The sequence below is a fragment of the Sciurus vulgaris genome, assembly GCF_902686455.1.
Source record: "Sciurus vulgaris genome assembly, chromosome: 13".
Classification (NCBI taxonomy): domain Eukaryota; kingdom Metazoa; phylum Chordata; class Mammalia; order Rodentia; family Sciuridae; genus Sciurus; species Sciurus vulgaris.
This window is the reverse complement of record NC_136474.1, coordinates 25,318,287-25,334,187: the sequence shown is the minus strand read 5'-3', so window position 1 is coordinate 25,334,187 and position 15,901 is coordinate 25,318,287. Positions and strand designations below refer to the sequence as shown.

At 38.3% G+C, this 15,901-nt stretch overlaps 2 protein-coding genes across 7 annotated transcripts in view; one reads left to right on the top strand and one right to left on the bottom strand.

Annotated features, from left to right (window-relative positions):
* The window catches only part of CENPP (centromere protein P), a 246,755-nt gene that overhangs the window by 92,558 nt on the left and 138,296 nt on the right, over positions 1 to 15,901 (bottom strand). The window lies entirely within an intron of this gene.
* The window catches only part of ECM2 (extracellular matrix protein 2), a 97,167-nt gene that overhangs the window by 26,076 nt on the left and 55,190 nt on the right, over positions 1 to 15,901 (top strand). For 5 of the 6 annotated variants that reach the window (XM_079109438.1, XM_079109437.1, XM_079109436.1 and 2 more), the window contains exons 9-11: positions 1,188 to 1,327; positions 2,438 to 2,764; positions 4,651 to 5,808. In XM_079109438.1, coding sequence (XP_078965564.1) covers positions 1,188 to 1,327; positions 2,438 to 2,764; positions 4,651 to 4,819 — 636 coding nt within the window. In that variant the 3' untranslated portion in view covers positions 4,820 to 5,808. Of the gene's footprint in view, positions 1 to 1,187; positions 1,328 to 2,437; positions 2,765 to 4,650; positions 5,809 to 15,901 lie in introns of those variants that run through there. The other variant, XR_013758911.1, reaches the window with a different exon arrangement.

The window sequence follows — 15,901 nt, the reverse complement described above, 5'->3', positions numbered from 1 at the left end:
ACTCCATACCGGAGGACTTTCTCACATCATTCTTTCCTATAGCTGCAGTTTTCAACACAGCAATGGGCACGCCAGGACTTTATTCCCTGACTTGGGTATATTTAGGTTGGAATTTAACTTCAGAAAGCTCATGAGGTGATTCTAATGTACAGCCAAGTTTGGGGACCAATGATCTAGTTCACCCATAGTACTTATGAAGGTAAAAGCAAAAAGTCCCAAGTTACTTTAACCACATCTATGAATTATGAATTAAGTGACAAAGAGAAAAACCATGATAAAAAGTTACAATGAAGATGTATGCCAATTCTTCTGCATTCCACTGAGAAGAGTTTTACAATTTGTATCCTTTAGTAAAAGAATTCCTTTGATGCCAACTAAATTTTCTTTCTTTTTTTTTTTTGGTACCGGGGATTGAACTCAGGGGCACTCCACCACTGAGCCACATCCCCAGCCCCATACTATTTTGTATTTTATTTAGAGACAGGGTCTCACTGAGTTGCTTAGGCTGGCTTTGAACTCGTGATCCTCCTGCCTCAGCTTCCAACTAAATTTAACTTGAAGGCAACCAGCTATTAAAAATTTACTAATTATTCTGCCAAACTGTAACTATAGTTCTAGCAAACTCTAGCAAACTTTGCAGATTTTAAATTAAGACTCTTAATTTAACTTTTAATTAAATTAAATACAAATAAGTCTAAAAACATGAGCCTGAAAAAAATTAAATACCCCATGTGGTTGTGGAAAGCTGTCCTGGAGGACAAGCCCCTCTTGGGCACCAGCTCTGGGCCTTGGGCAAGCATCACTGTCTCTCCAGGCTTGAGTTCCTAACTGGTGAGTGGGAATAAATCATTTTACCTACTTTCCAGAGTTCTGAAGTCCAAATAAGATAATTTATGTGAATCAGTTTTGTAAATTATAAAGTTTTATATAAGTATGTGGTATGCTATATTTTATAATATTATGGCTAAAAAATTAAATTCATTTAATTCCATAATCAAGTACATTTTATTTTACTAGTTATAAAATTTGACAACTTAGAAGTATGAACTCACTTGAAAGAGCAATAAAACTCTTTAGATAATACTAAATAAGAATATTCTTCATCAGAATTTTAGTCTCTGAAATTGAAAATCTTTATCTACTAACACAAATGGAAGAAAAATAATAGTATTTTCTCTTAATGATAGGAATTGTACTTGGAAAAAAACCAAATTGAAGAGATAACTGAAATTTGTTTCAATCACACCAGAAATATAAATGTGATTGTACTACGTTATAATAAAATAGAAGAAAATAGGATTGCTCCTTTAGCCTGGATCAATCAAGAGTAAGTACATACTACCTCTTAACTTTCTTAGTGAACCCTCATGCTACCCCAGATTTGATCACTCTGTAGAGTTTCCAGCTGTTTATCACGCGACTGGTGTCAGGATCACTACCGCCTACTGGACACCCTACTGCACGCCACATGCTGAGCTGGCGTGAGCTGAGGTCTCAACACACAAATGCCACCCTAGCTCTGCCTCACGCACAGGTTGTCAGGAGGTCCTCCTGTACCACACTGCCTTCTTTTGTCCAAAGGATTTCTCTTCTCCTTGGCCTAACAATGGAGACAGAGAACAGAGTCCACCTTCCTAGACAGGAATCAGCAGGCTCACTGCAGCCCTCAGTGAAGTAAGTGGGAGGGAGCTGAGATGGGCCTTGGCAGCATGCATGTTCAACAGATGACCTGGGCAGGTTGGGTATGTCCTGGAATGATGAACCCAAGTAGCACAGTCTTGGACCCAAGAGGTGGGATGGCAAGAAATGAAAAGAGGCCTTTGCTGATAATTGGAGGGTAACTGAGACTGTGCATGGAGGAAACGTCCTCAGGTGAAGAGGGGTGGGCAGAGCTCCAGAAGACTCAGGGGAGGCTCCTGGAACAAGTCAATAATTCATCACCTTCCTCAGGTGATCTGACGATTAACAACTTATAATCCCTCAGTTTTATCCCAAGTCCCAAGTGTGCCAGATCATCAAATTAAATGTGAAATGGAAATGTGGGGAGAAACACAAAAAAAGTTAAAAAACACCCAAAGCAAAAAACTTTCTTGCTGGAACCCAGGACTCCTGGATTTCATTTCTGATTCAATAGTTCAACCTCAGAAATATTTTAGGGACATTTCTCCCCATTAACCTCAAAGATCTGAATTTTTGGTATGCCCCTAGGAGGCAAACCTGTAGCTAGGAGGCAGTGTGGGTGGTGGAAAGAAGATCAGATACCTTGCAGACAGACCCACCTAGGATAGCACACAGTTATGCTTATGTTCAGAATCATCGCTGCAAACTGGGGCTTATAGGAAAACAAGTCAGCATCACAATTGGCCCTTTCAAAATTGACAGCTGCCAGTCACTACCTTGATGTTTCCCCACCCTATTCACTTTTTCTTTGTCTCAGGAACCTAGAATCCATCGACCTGTCCTACAACAAGCTCTACCACGTGCCTTCCTATCTGCCCAAGTCTCTGCTGCACCTCGTGCTTATGGGGAACCAGATTGAACGCATCCCTGGCTATGTGTTTGGTCACATGGAACCAGGCCTGGAATACTTGTACCTGTCATTTAACAGACTCACCGATGATGGTGTGGACCAAGTCTCATTCTATGGGGCATATCATTCTCTGAGAGAGTTATTTCTGGATCACAATGACTTGAAATCTGTACCACCTGGGGTGCAAGAAATGAAAGCACTACATTTTCTGAGACTGAACAACAATAAGATTCGGTAAATTTTGGCCTTTTCAAGTATCAGTTAAAATTGTGGTTGACAAAATATATCATTAAACAACCATGACATGAAATCTGGAATTTACCTAAAGAGGGAAAAAAAGGGGTGGATGGGATGGATTAAATGGGGTTGGGTTAAAACTAATAATGCTAATAACTATTGAAGCAAGGTGATAGGTACATGAGGATTCATTGTGTGTGTTTTTTTTTTCTACTTATGTCCATGTTAGCAAATTTTTATAGTATTACTGAATATTATTACACAATACTTTAGAACATTAGAGACAGGTTCAAATAAGGTTGTGAAGTAAAAATTCGACTATGCTACCACATGAAATCTGAAAGAAACTTATCTGCACAGCACAAATTATGCTAAAATTAAAATACTTTGTCTAGATTTTTCTGAAAGCAAAAACTTTTCCCCTGAAGTAAAAATTCTGAATAAATTGAGACTCAACTTTCCTTGCTTTTAGAGATATATTTTTCTGAATATTTTCAGAAATTACCCCTCCCTAGACAGCATGACTGACTTAAGGATTAAACTCGACACTTTGTGTGTTCTCTGCCACTGTCAGTCAGGGATATGGGAACCTAAGATCTCTGAATTATGACCCTTACCTCTTTCCTATTCCTAAAATTCCAAACTAAATGCCTAAAAAACAAATATGAGAAAGGCTCAAGAGTTTTTAGAAGCACTGGGGAAGAAGGTGGTTGAGGAAGGTTTTGTAAGATTTAGCTTCAAACTTTGGGGGCCAAATTATTTCACAGGTTATGCTTCATACTGCAGTGCATCAGGAGGCATAATGTGTTTGTCTCACTTTTAGTGACTCTAAAATTTATCAGTGGATTTATGTGGTCACAGCCTAGGGTCTCTTAACACAAACTTTTCTCTCATCATTGAACCATGATTTCACTCAGAGAGGGTTATTGCTTGAATTCACGATTTCATTAGAGGCAATAAAATGATGAATTTCTATTTTTACCATTCTTTCCATGCTTATTAGTTGAAATTCCTTTGTAAAGAAATTCTGCTCACCAACTAGGGATATTTTGTTACTTGAAAAGGAAGGACACTTACTCATTTCTTTCCTTTAAAATGCTAGTCCGAATAAGTTAGTACCTACTGTTTTTTCACTTTATTATTTTGTTTTGGGGTTCCCTCTTTCTTTGGGGAATGAGCACATGCATGAGATCCATATAGTGAGCCACAGAATGGGGAAGGGCCAGTCTTGAACTTTTTTTTTTTTTAATTTATTTTTATTGTAAACAAATGGGATAAATGTTGTTTCTGTTTTTACATGGAGTAACAGCATACCATTTGCGTAATCATACATTTACATAGGGTAATGATGTTTGATTCATTCTGTTATTTTTTCCTTACCCCCCACCCCTCCCACCCAGTCTTGAACTTTTTAGAACAACCCACTAATGTGGGAACTAACTCTCCTCCAAAGACCTCCATTAATTTCTCCCAAAGGCAAGGCTCCCAATGACCTAACTATCTCCCACTAGGCCCCACCTCTTAAAGATCCTACTAGCTCTTCAAATTGCCACACAGAAGACCAATCCTTCAGGAAATGAATCCTTGGGGACAAACCAGTTAAATCTTAGCACAGTGCTTCTGGTTTTCAAATCACAGATAAGAAGATTTCCCCCTTTGCAGGGTGTGATTCATACTCCACCCAAGTGTATTTATAGCTTCATTTTTAACATTTCAATCTTTAATACAGTTAGAATTTATTCTAGTTTATCATATGAGAAAAGGATACAATTTTATTTTAAGAACAAAGCATTTTTTAAACAAATGTAAAACTTCAACTCCTAAATCATGAAGGCAGATTATAACTTTGACCATTTATGATTTGCACATCTATTTTTCTGTAGGAATATTCTTCCCGAACAAATTTGCAATGTTGAAGAGGATGGTGACTCAACCCTGGAACATCTTCATCTTGAAAACAACTATATTAAAACTAGAGAAATATCACCCTATGCATTTTCATGCATAAGATCATATTCAAGTGTTGTTCTCAAGCCACAAAAAGTCAAGTAATTCCAAGATTTCTTGTGACATTTATAAATTTAACTCATGTATTTGTTGTAACAGTTGTCATTAATAAGAAATATAATCCTCAAGTTACACTCAATATCATTATGCTAGACAATTGGTTTGCCAATTCACAGATGAACAACCAAATGTACATAATGCAAAGGGTATAGTCTTCTAGTTTTATGGAAGGTGAAAACACTCAGTTTCCTACCTCTAGAAAGAAGCCACCTCACTAAAATATTGATGCTATGCTAGATCAGGGGAGTCTGGAACAAAATTAGCAGTCCTTTTTACAATTGGTCTGACTCCTGCTATTAGCTGAGAACTCATCAAGTCCCTTTAAAAATTATGCATGTTATGGTTCAAGACCAAGAAACGCACTTACAGGGGGAAAAAAAAAACAATTTATGAATTCTTTACTGTTTTGTTAAAATAATAATTTGTTAATTTCTGTAAGATCCTGTGCTATAATTACTGGTAAAAATACATCTCAGTATTGGGTTAGCTTTAGTTCCTTCTATTAATTATACATGTGAATTTAAAACACTATTGTAATGATAACTTCCTGGTTTAATCATAACCAATATACTGTGGTTATGTACATTGTTAGCATTAAGGGAAGCTAGCTGAAGCATAAAATATGAACTCTATACTATTTTTGAAAGTTTTGTAAGTAAGTTTTTTTAAAGATAAAAAGTAGTATTTTAATATCACCTTCATTATTCTTCACTCAAGATTAAGATTATGGAAAGAGGTAGAGTTTGCTAAAACTACAAAGTAGTTATTTTTGACTATACTCCTGTTAAATGTCAATCTAATGCATGTACTTTTTAAAACTTTTGCTCCACTGATCAAAGTTAGCACCTAACACTTTTGCTCTAATTTGCTGAAATGTATCCTTTTATTCAGTTCACCTAAACACAAAGCTAATTAGTGTTTCTATTTACCATACCCTACCAAAACCATCTAATAAAGTTTTCATTACACAATGACCTTTTATCTTTGCATTGTTAAAATGATTTATAAGACATACATAGAAACTGTGTTAACCTTCATTGTTACCTCTCAGTATTGTATCTTGAAGCCAGACACCAGACTCAGAACTCAAGTTCTAGTCTTGGGTCCCCTTGAGCAGCTTCCTCTAATTTTTCAGGCTTTAGTTATTTAATCTCTCTTTCTCTCCTATTTATTTAATCAATCACTCTCCCTCCGCCACTCTCTCTTTGGTAGTACAAGGGATTGAACCCAGAGTTGCTTCACCACTGAGTTACATCCCCAGCCCATTTTATTTTCAATATTTTAGGACAAGATCTCAATAAGTTGCCCATGCTGGCGTCAAACTTGCAAAACCTCCTGCCTCTACCTCCCAAATAGCTGGCATTATAGGCATGGAACATTGTGTTTGGTTTAATTTTTTAATAGTTTTCCCATCACCCCAGGAACCCTCTATCCCAGCTTTACAGGGTTATTATGAGAACCATAGAAAAACGTAAAGCATTTTGGAAAAATGACTTTAGTTATTATTATCAATATTTCATACAAAACTGAAAGTAACTAGCACATTCAACCAGTCTGACAATTTCATGGTTAACTTTCAAGGCATGAACATTTAATTTCCTCCATCTGAGCTAATGTTAATTCTAAACCTTTGTTTCTAAACATCTTTCCTTAATATCTAGGATTCTGAGAATTCAACATGAACAAGAATAATATATGAATATGACTGTTTGACTCAAGGGTAAAAGACTCACTGCAGGTAGTTAAGAACAAAAATAGAATCCTCTAGAAACAAAAAGTTGGGATTCATAATCAGTTTAAGAATATAGGAGCATCACTCATTTAAACTGGCTGAGCTGAATTTAAGAGATAAAAGCAAGAAGATAAGATTACATATCCATTTAATAAGAATCTTTGTGCAATATTTGCTGCTTGACTATAAACACATTGACATAAGTGGCTGAAGGCCATCTAAGCCATAAAAGAGACTCAAACTGAATAAGGTGAGTCAACTGAGTTGGCACTTTAGGATGACACAAATAGATTATCAAGCCATTCCTTTATTTCATTTCTTATTCTGACTTTAATCAGCAGCATTTCAGATGCTGTTCTCTAGAGTGACAAATAGGACAGACGAGGTCTCTCCTCTCTGTTAAGGAAATAAGCAAGAAATCAAGTAAGCAGGAAAATGCAGTGAGGGAGTCACATAGGTGGCAATGCAAATAGGACACTAGGCCAGGCCTCCTCTGCCTGGGCCTGGGGACACCCAAGGGTCTACAGAGACAACCGTTGGTACCTGAGGAGCAGGCACACTGTAGCCCGCTGTGCATGTCTCTTCCCAGCCCTACAAAGGCAGCAGAAACCCTGGGAGAGCCCCAAATCAGAACACCTGTTTGGAACTTTGCTCTTAAGTTGAAAGATTCATTTATTTCAACTGTTTTTATAGTTTTACAAACATATCCAATATGGAACTTGTTCAGCTTTGAAATTTCATCAAGTTCTGAATGGGATGTTTTAATTCCAATAAAAACCAGTGATAAATGTCCTTATGGCAAACATTCTCCATGATATAAGCTGATAACGAACAGATGTTTGGTTTGGCCTCATAAATAGACTGTAATTACTAACACATATATACACCAAGGAAGTGCTGGCCTAGCATGATCTAAAAATATTAATAGTGTGTCTGATCTCTGCATATGTGTACAAGGTATGCACACTATATTTTAAATTTTAGATGTGGCTGACTATACATGTAAATATTTTTAAAGCACTAAGATATGATAAAAGTATAGGACATATGTAGCCTGGAATCATGAAGAAATAGTTATACCAGGAACCAGGAAACCTGAGAGCCCACCTGTTCTTCAGTTACAAATTATGTAGTCATTTTACTGCTCTAGGATTCATCTGATTCAATTATAAAATAATGAGTCTGGAACACATCAGTGGTTTTCAAACATGGCACACTGGGGACTCTGCGTTACTTGCTGACAAGGAAGTGAGTACACATCTTCCAAACTAGGTAGTTCTGCTCTTATCATAAAGGGTCAACTTCCCTCACCCTTTTTTTCTTCTTCAAACCAATGGACTGGGTACTACCTAAGTGACATACCAGCTTTACATCTGTGGGGCGCATGTAGCCTTCCTCCTTCCCTTTCCTCAGCTGAACCTACACTCGGGACAACCAAACTGGAGATCCTTGGCCTCAGGCAGGGGCTGCCTGTGGCTCCTTTGGAGCTCTAGCGAGCACAGAACAGAGTTAGCCCTGAGCAGATTGTTGAACTTCAGTCCTTGAGTGCCCCTTTTGAAGGGAGGGGCACAATGCTACACAGCTCACAGACCTACCTATGAAGCAGACAGGTGACAACGTTGGGCTCAGAATGTGCAGGTAGCACATGAGAGTGACAGGGAGTACGGGGCTGAGTCGGGACTCAACCTGCATTTTCTGACTCTGAAGTATGCACAATTCCTATCAGACCATGCTGTCTCCCTGGATGTTTGGACAAAAAGTCTGGGGAACCTGAGAGTGCTGCCCTGCCTGATAAAGCAACCCAGTCATGGCAGCTGATGCTCAATTAGAAAGCACATGGCATGTGATGTGGCAGGCATTGCCAACATAGAGGTGAAAGCTATTCAAAGCCACCTCTCCTGAGATTCTGTTTTCAGATGGCACCATATACATCTTATTAGAAGTCTCTGTCATTAAGTCAGTTAGTCAAGATGACTGCTTTCATTAAAATGGGGGGGAAAATACCCACAATGTTATAGAGTTGAAAAATTGCATAAGCATAGCATTCTTTGGTCAGCATGGGTACTTCCACTTATTATCAGAGCAGGAAAACTATTCCCATTCACACATAATTATTCCAGTAACTCCCCCACCCTCCCAGTGCTGGAGATCAAACCCAGGGCCCTGTGTATGCTAGGCAAGCACGCTACCACTGAGTTACATCCTGGGCCATAACTTTTTAATAATATGTTTGGTAAACCTTTGAATTCATTAGAAGGGTTAATAAATTATGATAATGTTTGTTTTAAGATTACTTTAGATTTGACAAGCATATAAAATTTAAGCCACAAATTTTAAGGACATGGCTGAAGAAAAAAATATTAATGGCAGCACACTCTGCTAAGCATAGTGCTATAGGCAAATATGTTTCCCCTGAATTGACAAACTTAAGGGTAAGAAAGGATGCCTGTATATAACATGGGATATAATTAGCATTAACTCATACAACATACACATGCAGTTCAGAGAAGAAAAGGTCAACAGGTCTGAGCTGGGCCTGGAGACAGAAGGTGAGTCAACCGACGGCAAGGGATGAGGAAGCACAAGCATGCCTTAGATCTGGGCTCATGAATTAACAGGAACAAGTAGCAAGGAGAGGGCTATTAAGCCAGGCAGAAGTGTAGTATGCCACCAAAACACCCTGAAGGGGGACATGTCCTAGGAAAGCAGTGGTGTAAGGAAGGGAAAAAGATAACCAACCACTGCAAAAATCCAGGACACCCAGCAACTTGGGAGGCTGAGGCAGGTTGAAGGTCAGTCTCAGAAACTTGAAAATAGCTCAGTGGTAAAGTGCCCCAGTATAAAAAAAAAGAAAAGAAAAAAAAAAAGTCAGAAACAGAGTGAGTGGGAACCTACACAGCACAGACATAAGAAGGACTCCAAAGGAATTGAAGTAAATAGCTGTTTGACCAAATAATGGACACACGGAAGAGAAGTTACCAGACAGGGCAGCTAAACCAAGCCTTATGATACTGCTGGGAAACTGGGGAAAAGAGCCATTTGCAAGAACACACCACTGAACCTGAAGTGTCATGGTGGGTTTAGGCCAATGATGGGAGGATGGTAAAGACAGGAAGGCATAGGGTAGAACCAAAGCCAGGCTAGGACACATGCCTGGTGGTCCTGTGAACAAAAGGGCAGCTGACCCTCACTTCAAGGGGGCAAGGGATGGGGAAAAAGAAGCAAAGTTCACCACTGTCTACATGACTTAAACCCTGGACCTCCCAGAGTCAGCTACCAGGCTTGGGAAGAGCTGTGCCTAAAATCTAGCTCCTCAGAAAGTCTCCCCAGGCACTTGATGTCTGCATCACCACCAGGGACAGATCTGTACATATTAGTTAGGTCTGTATTGATTATCTGGTAGTACTAGTTAGGTATTGATTATTTTTTTGTATATGTGGGTGTTGTAGAGTAGCTGGAGAGAGGGGGACACCTTGCTTCTCCAAAAAGACCATAAAACTTAGGATAACAGAGAAAATTGATTTCTTGGACCCTTGCATTCTTTGCTAAAATGGTTGTTGAATCAAGAGTTCCATCTCGCTGTTCCCCAGGGTAAATTGGACCCAACTCATGAGTTGTCCAAAGTTGATATTAGCACTAAACCTAAATAAAACACAAATAAATTTGTAAAACTTTAGGATTTTCAAAGGAAAAATGAGACACTAAATGGAAAAAGATTTATACAGGATCATAAAATTAACTATGAATAATTTCTCCTATTAATATTTCCTGACATGGACATGAGAAAGCAGAGTGTACTTTTTTTTATATACTGGGGATTGAACCCAGGGGTGCTATACCACTGATCCACGTGCCCAGTCCTTTTTATTTTTTATTTTGAGACAGGGTCTTGCTAAGTTGCCGGTGGTCTCACTAAGTTGCTAAGGTTGGGTTCAAACATTCAATCCTCTTGCCTCAGTCTACCATGTCTCTGGGATTACAGGCATGTGACACCACACCCAGCCAGATTATAGTTTTGAACAATTAAGTAATGCTTTGACAACTGGTAATACTTAGTAATCGATCTGGCTATTGTGCATAATAGCAACATTGACTATGTCCTTCCAAAGCCATCATTTAAACAAAATACCATGAATTACTATGTTCCCTAGATGCTGACATAATAGAATACTCAAATTCTGCTGTTTAAGTGAAATCTTAAGAGTGGGATAAAACCTATAAGATATCAATTCCATCTTTCTCTTAGAGAAAGAGTAGAAACTTTCCTCATAGAAGTACTTACAAACTCAGAAGACTGAACTAAGATCCTTGATCAACCTAAAATTCAAAAATATTATAAGTACCAAGCCCCCAAGTGTCAGTCTAGCTCTAACCTAATACCAGATGACCATCAGCCCTAGAAGATTATGGAGTGTAGAGATTCATCTCTTGTAGTTAAACAAAAATAAAAATAAGTACTATGGTTCTGAACTGGAACTGTATTAGCCATGGACCTGGCCAAGTGGTTTAGTCTGGGTATCAGTGTCCTTGTCCACAAAATTGGTAAAACCTCAGTGTCTCACAGATGATGGAATAATTAACAAGATGATTTCCTGAGGAAGTGCTGGGCATAAGGTAGACATGACAAACATTTGATCAATAAGCTTATCCTGTAGATGGATCCCTCCCTGAGAAATAACCTGAGTGAATCTCCAAGTGTCTCTTGCTGGTTTCCATCACAAGTCTGCACTGACAAACCTAGTCTTTCAAGAGTTCGTGCAGCAAACTTTGAACAGGGTGTTCCTGAGAAGTTTGTTCCTTTCCAGTTTCACTAGTCACCCTCTGACCACGTTAAATCCCATCCAGAGAACCAAAGGGACTTGTAAAAGATTTTCAGAGAAAGGAAAATCCACTAGAACTATTCCTGCATTATACAAGTTTGATTCTACATGTATCAAATCAGGCTTTCACATGTTACATGTCTTTGCTTTGACTTGAATAGGAACATAGGGACTAAAATCCCTACTAGAATTCAGTCTGTCACATGCTGTTGTTTCCAAAGGGGTGAATGTTTCTAACGTAGTAAGTAGAAGTCCATGATTACACAGCTAAAACATAAAAGCACAACTATTTCTTCTATGAAGTTGCGTTTCCTTTTCTACATGAAAACTGATCGTTAAAACATACACTCAAGCTTATTTTTTCCTTTGCATAAAATGTGAAGAATGTGAACTCCACACCAGGGAAAGCAGGATTGTATTAAAAATAACATGTGACTACACTAAATGCTGTATTAGTTTGGAAAAGAAAAGGAATACATCATGTTATTAAAATGTCCTGGTTTGTTTCTAAGTAACAGAATCTCTGTGGTCAAATAAACTTCCATTAAACTATCAGCTGATATAAGCAAATGGTTTTGTAAGATGGGATCTGAAGATTTATTCTACATAAATTGAGAATCACATTTACAATCACCAGGAATTTATATGGGAACCATTTGAAGGCCAATTCAACCAATACTGTAAAACCCAGAAAATAAAAGAATGCTTTATAAATTCTAAGTCTATTCTAGGGCAGTAGTTCTAACTATCTGAAGGACAGACCCTTTTAACAATATGACAGAAGCTACGATGGACCCTCTCTGCAGAAAAATGTACACATGAAAACACTCTGCATGTACCAAAAGATTTATAAAATCTTCCTACAAATCCTCTAGGGATTCCTGTGCCCAAAATAAGAATTCCTGTCTAATCAATACCTTAATTAACTTAAAATAAATTTTACCATTAAGTATTTTACCAGAGAAAGGATAAATCAAAGGGTTAAAATTAAGGCAAAGTGCCTTATTTGCTTTACTTTTTTTTGCATTTATTCCATTTGTTTACTAATATTTTCAAGGCTACAGAAAAGTTTAAAGAATATAATGAGCATCTAAATACCCATTACCTATATTCATCAATAATACCGTCAATTCATTTAATCTCTCTCCTTCTGTATACACATTTATTCACCCATCCATCCTTCTTCATACTTGCATCCACCCACTTGTATACTTGTAAGCCTAACTGTATCTGTTCATCCATTCACCCATCATCAGGTGACAGATCTAGACCATTTGAATGTATGTTGCAGACATCCTAATACTTCAGTATGAATCACCTAAGAACAAGGATATTTTCCTCACACAACCATAAGACAATTATCAAATTCTCCCAAATGACCAAATCCAAAAATTTTTAAACGGATTCAGTATTATCTAATATACAATACCTGCTCAGATCTCAGTTGCCCCAATAAAGTTCTTTGCTATTAAGTATGAAGTTCAAGATGTCATCAAGGTTTATAGACCTGTTGGTCATTTCTCTAAGGAGCCCTGGTTCCTTCCAGTGGGAAAGAGTATCTAGAAACACAGATCTGGAAGCTATATATGTTTATTACCCCTCAGGTCCTCTCAGTTCAAAGAACAGGAAATTTTATTTGAACCATTACTTACACCAATTCCTCAAAGCCAACTGACTTTTGAGACATTCTTTAAAAAAATTTGACATCCATACAATATAATAAATTAAAGTATGTAAATCCTTTTGTCATTTATAAATTCCACTAAATTCACATTAAATGATCCCTTATGCAATAATTCATTTTTCATAACTGGATTCCTCAAGTAAGTTGACAAGGGACAGCTCCACCTTTTCACCTTGCAGACTTCGGTTCATGAAAGCACAGGGAAGCAGAGCTTCCCATGCGCTCAGAGAACTGGCACACAGGATCATATGTTCCAAACACAGCTACAGGCTGATATTGCCTATGGTTCATGATCTACAGTATAAAGTCAATTCACTGTAAACCCAAGTGCCTAGTCTACCACGAGGGACACGTGAATATAAAAACAACCCATGAAATCTTAACCATCCATTCTTTCATGGAAGTTTTTGTGCAAAACCCTTTGCTATGCAAATTTACATAAACATTCTTAGAGTGGCATTTTGTGTGGTATATCTCCTTGCAGCCTTCATCCAACAGTGAGGTTCCTCAAACTTTCATCTTACTCTATGATAATGAGTGTGTAAGAAAATGTCCCTGTTCTTAGGTGATTCCTACCAACTACTGAAGTATTAGGATGTCTGCAAGTTCCTTCCCCAAACTCAAACCATTTATTGGATGAATGGATGAATGGACAGTTTTCCTTGCAGCTACTACTACAAGAAAATGTTATGCAAATCATTCCAACTCCATTAGAAGGTGAGGGGCCACAACATACTGGCTAATTAACATCAGAAAACACAAATCACTGGTAGGCATTGTGTCTGTTCACAGCCCACCGCTACCATACACAGCTCCAGTAGTGTCTGCCTCACCCATTAAATTTTTTATTTGCATGAGATGGTTTCTAAGATCCTTCCCTGTTGTGATTTGTATTTTGGATTTTGATCACTGCTATTTATGTCTAGACCACAGAAGGTCTGGACAGAGTCTTAGAAATCATATGTGACCTTGGCATTAATTTATTTTTATCTTCACCATGGGTGCAATATACAGGGCCAGAAAAGAAATTTGCATTTAAGTTCCTTTTATGGCAATCAATATTTCTGTTCATAAAGTGCCAGTATGGAGACTATTACTTTCACAGTTATTCTTGTTTGCAATATAATACGCAGATTACTCAAGACTTCTAAAGATATTCGTTTTTTCTTTTCTGTCATACACAGCACTTATAATCAAAATACTGTGTACTAATTAAAGATACTGCCATATAATTCATTTTTCAATAGTTAGGCCAAGGCCCCATGAGGTAAAAACAGCAAACATGTAGAAAACAGGCCCCCTCCATACCCTGAGGAGTCAAATACAGGAGATCTCACAATGCTTAGGCAAGAAGAAGTACACTGCTGTGTCTGGAATAATGACCTGGAAAAAGGTGGCAGGGAAAGTTTCACCTCAGTCCTTATCTGCTATACCACATCTGGCAGAGGTGAAGTGTGGCTTTCCACAATACAGCCCCAAGACGGGGAAGGGTGGCCCCCGACCATACCTACCACACTGTCTGCAGAGTGAACAGAGTGAAAGAGCCAAGCTATCAGCCCTCACCAGCATCAGACTCCAGGGCCTATTTCTTTCCCTGAAACTCTGATCTAAGATTAAAGTGAGATACCAGAGGAAGACTAGCTTAAGGTTCACAGTGCAAAGAAGAGAAAGCAGCCCTAACACACTTTTAGAAACATCTTAACAGTAACTGCCTCCATCTCTCTAGACTGAGGGGAGTGGACTTGGGTGAGTGATGTGGACATAGTGTGAGCAAAAAAGTGAAAACATATGTCCCCTGAGAGGAGGAGTCTGAGCTCCGGACAATTGTTACCATATAAAAATAGGAACCACATAATGGCAAAACTTGATTTCTCAAGAGGAGTGGAAATCTTAAAAATTTTAAGTATAGCAATTCCCACCTAATAAAAATACACACATGACCCACAAATGATACATTAAAAAGTTCACAGCAGTTATTTAGTAGGTAATTAACCCAGAATATATAAATAATTTGTGGCATATTCGTGGGATAGAATACTATGCAGTAATGAGAATGAATGAACCACTTCTAACCACAATGACACGGGAGGCTCTCAAAAACAATGCTGAATGAAAAGGGCTAGATATAAGCAAGAACACAGAGTATGGCTCTGTGATTCCATTTATATAAAGTTCAGGTGCCGAAGTTAGGCAGGAGCTTCCTTCCCTTCACCCCTTTTTTCTTTTTGGTGGAATTAGGGATTGAACCCAGGGGTACTTTATCTCTGAGTTACACCTCCCGGTCCCTATTTTAAATTTTTGAGACAGGGTTTCACCAAGTTGTCGAGGCTGGTCTTAAATTTGCAATCCTCCTACCTCAGCCCTGGTGAGTCACTGGGATCACAGGCATGTGCCACTATGCCTGGAAGCAGGGCCTTCCTTGAGGAGGAGGATGCAGATGAATTGAGGAAATGCTGGGATTACTTGATCAGGGATCAGTTTGTGAGAATTAATTGAACTGTATCAGTATGATATGTTTATCTCATTGTATATATACTTCAATAAAAAGTCAAAAAAACAAAACATCATACCAGACAAACTGAATTTTACCCAAGGGCTTCCTGTTTATGACTGTGCTCTAATGGAGCTCAGGCAGATGCTGGATGCCCTGGGCACAAGAATGAATAAAAGGCAGTTCAAACTTTCATGATGTTCCCAATTCATTAAGTTAACATATATATTCACAACTAAAATATGATTGAATAAATGAGCATATGAGCATTCTAACTCAAACAAGATGGCAGCCATTTCCTCAGGTGCTGGGAGGCTGGAACTTGAGCTGAGGGTTGGTG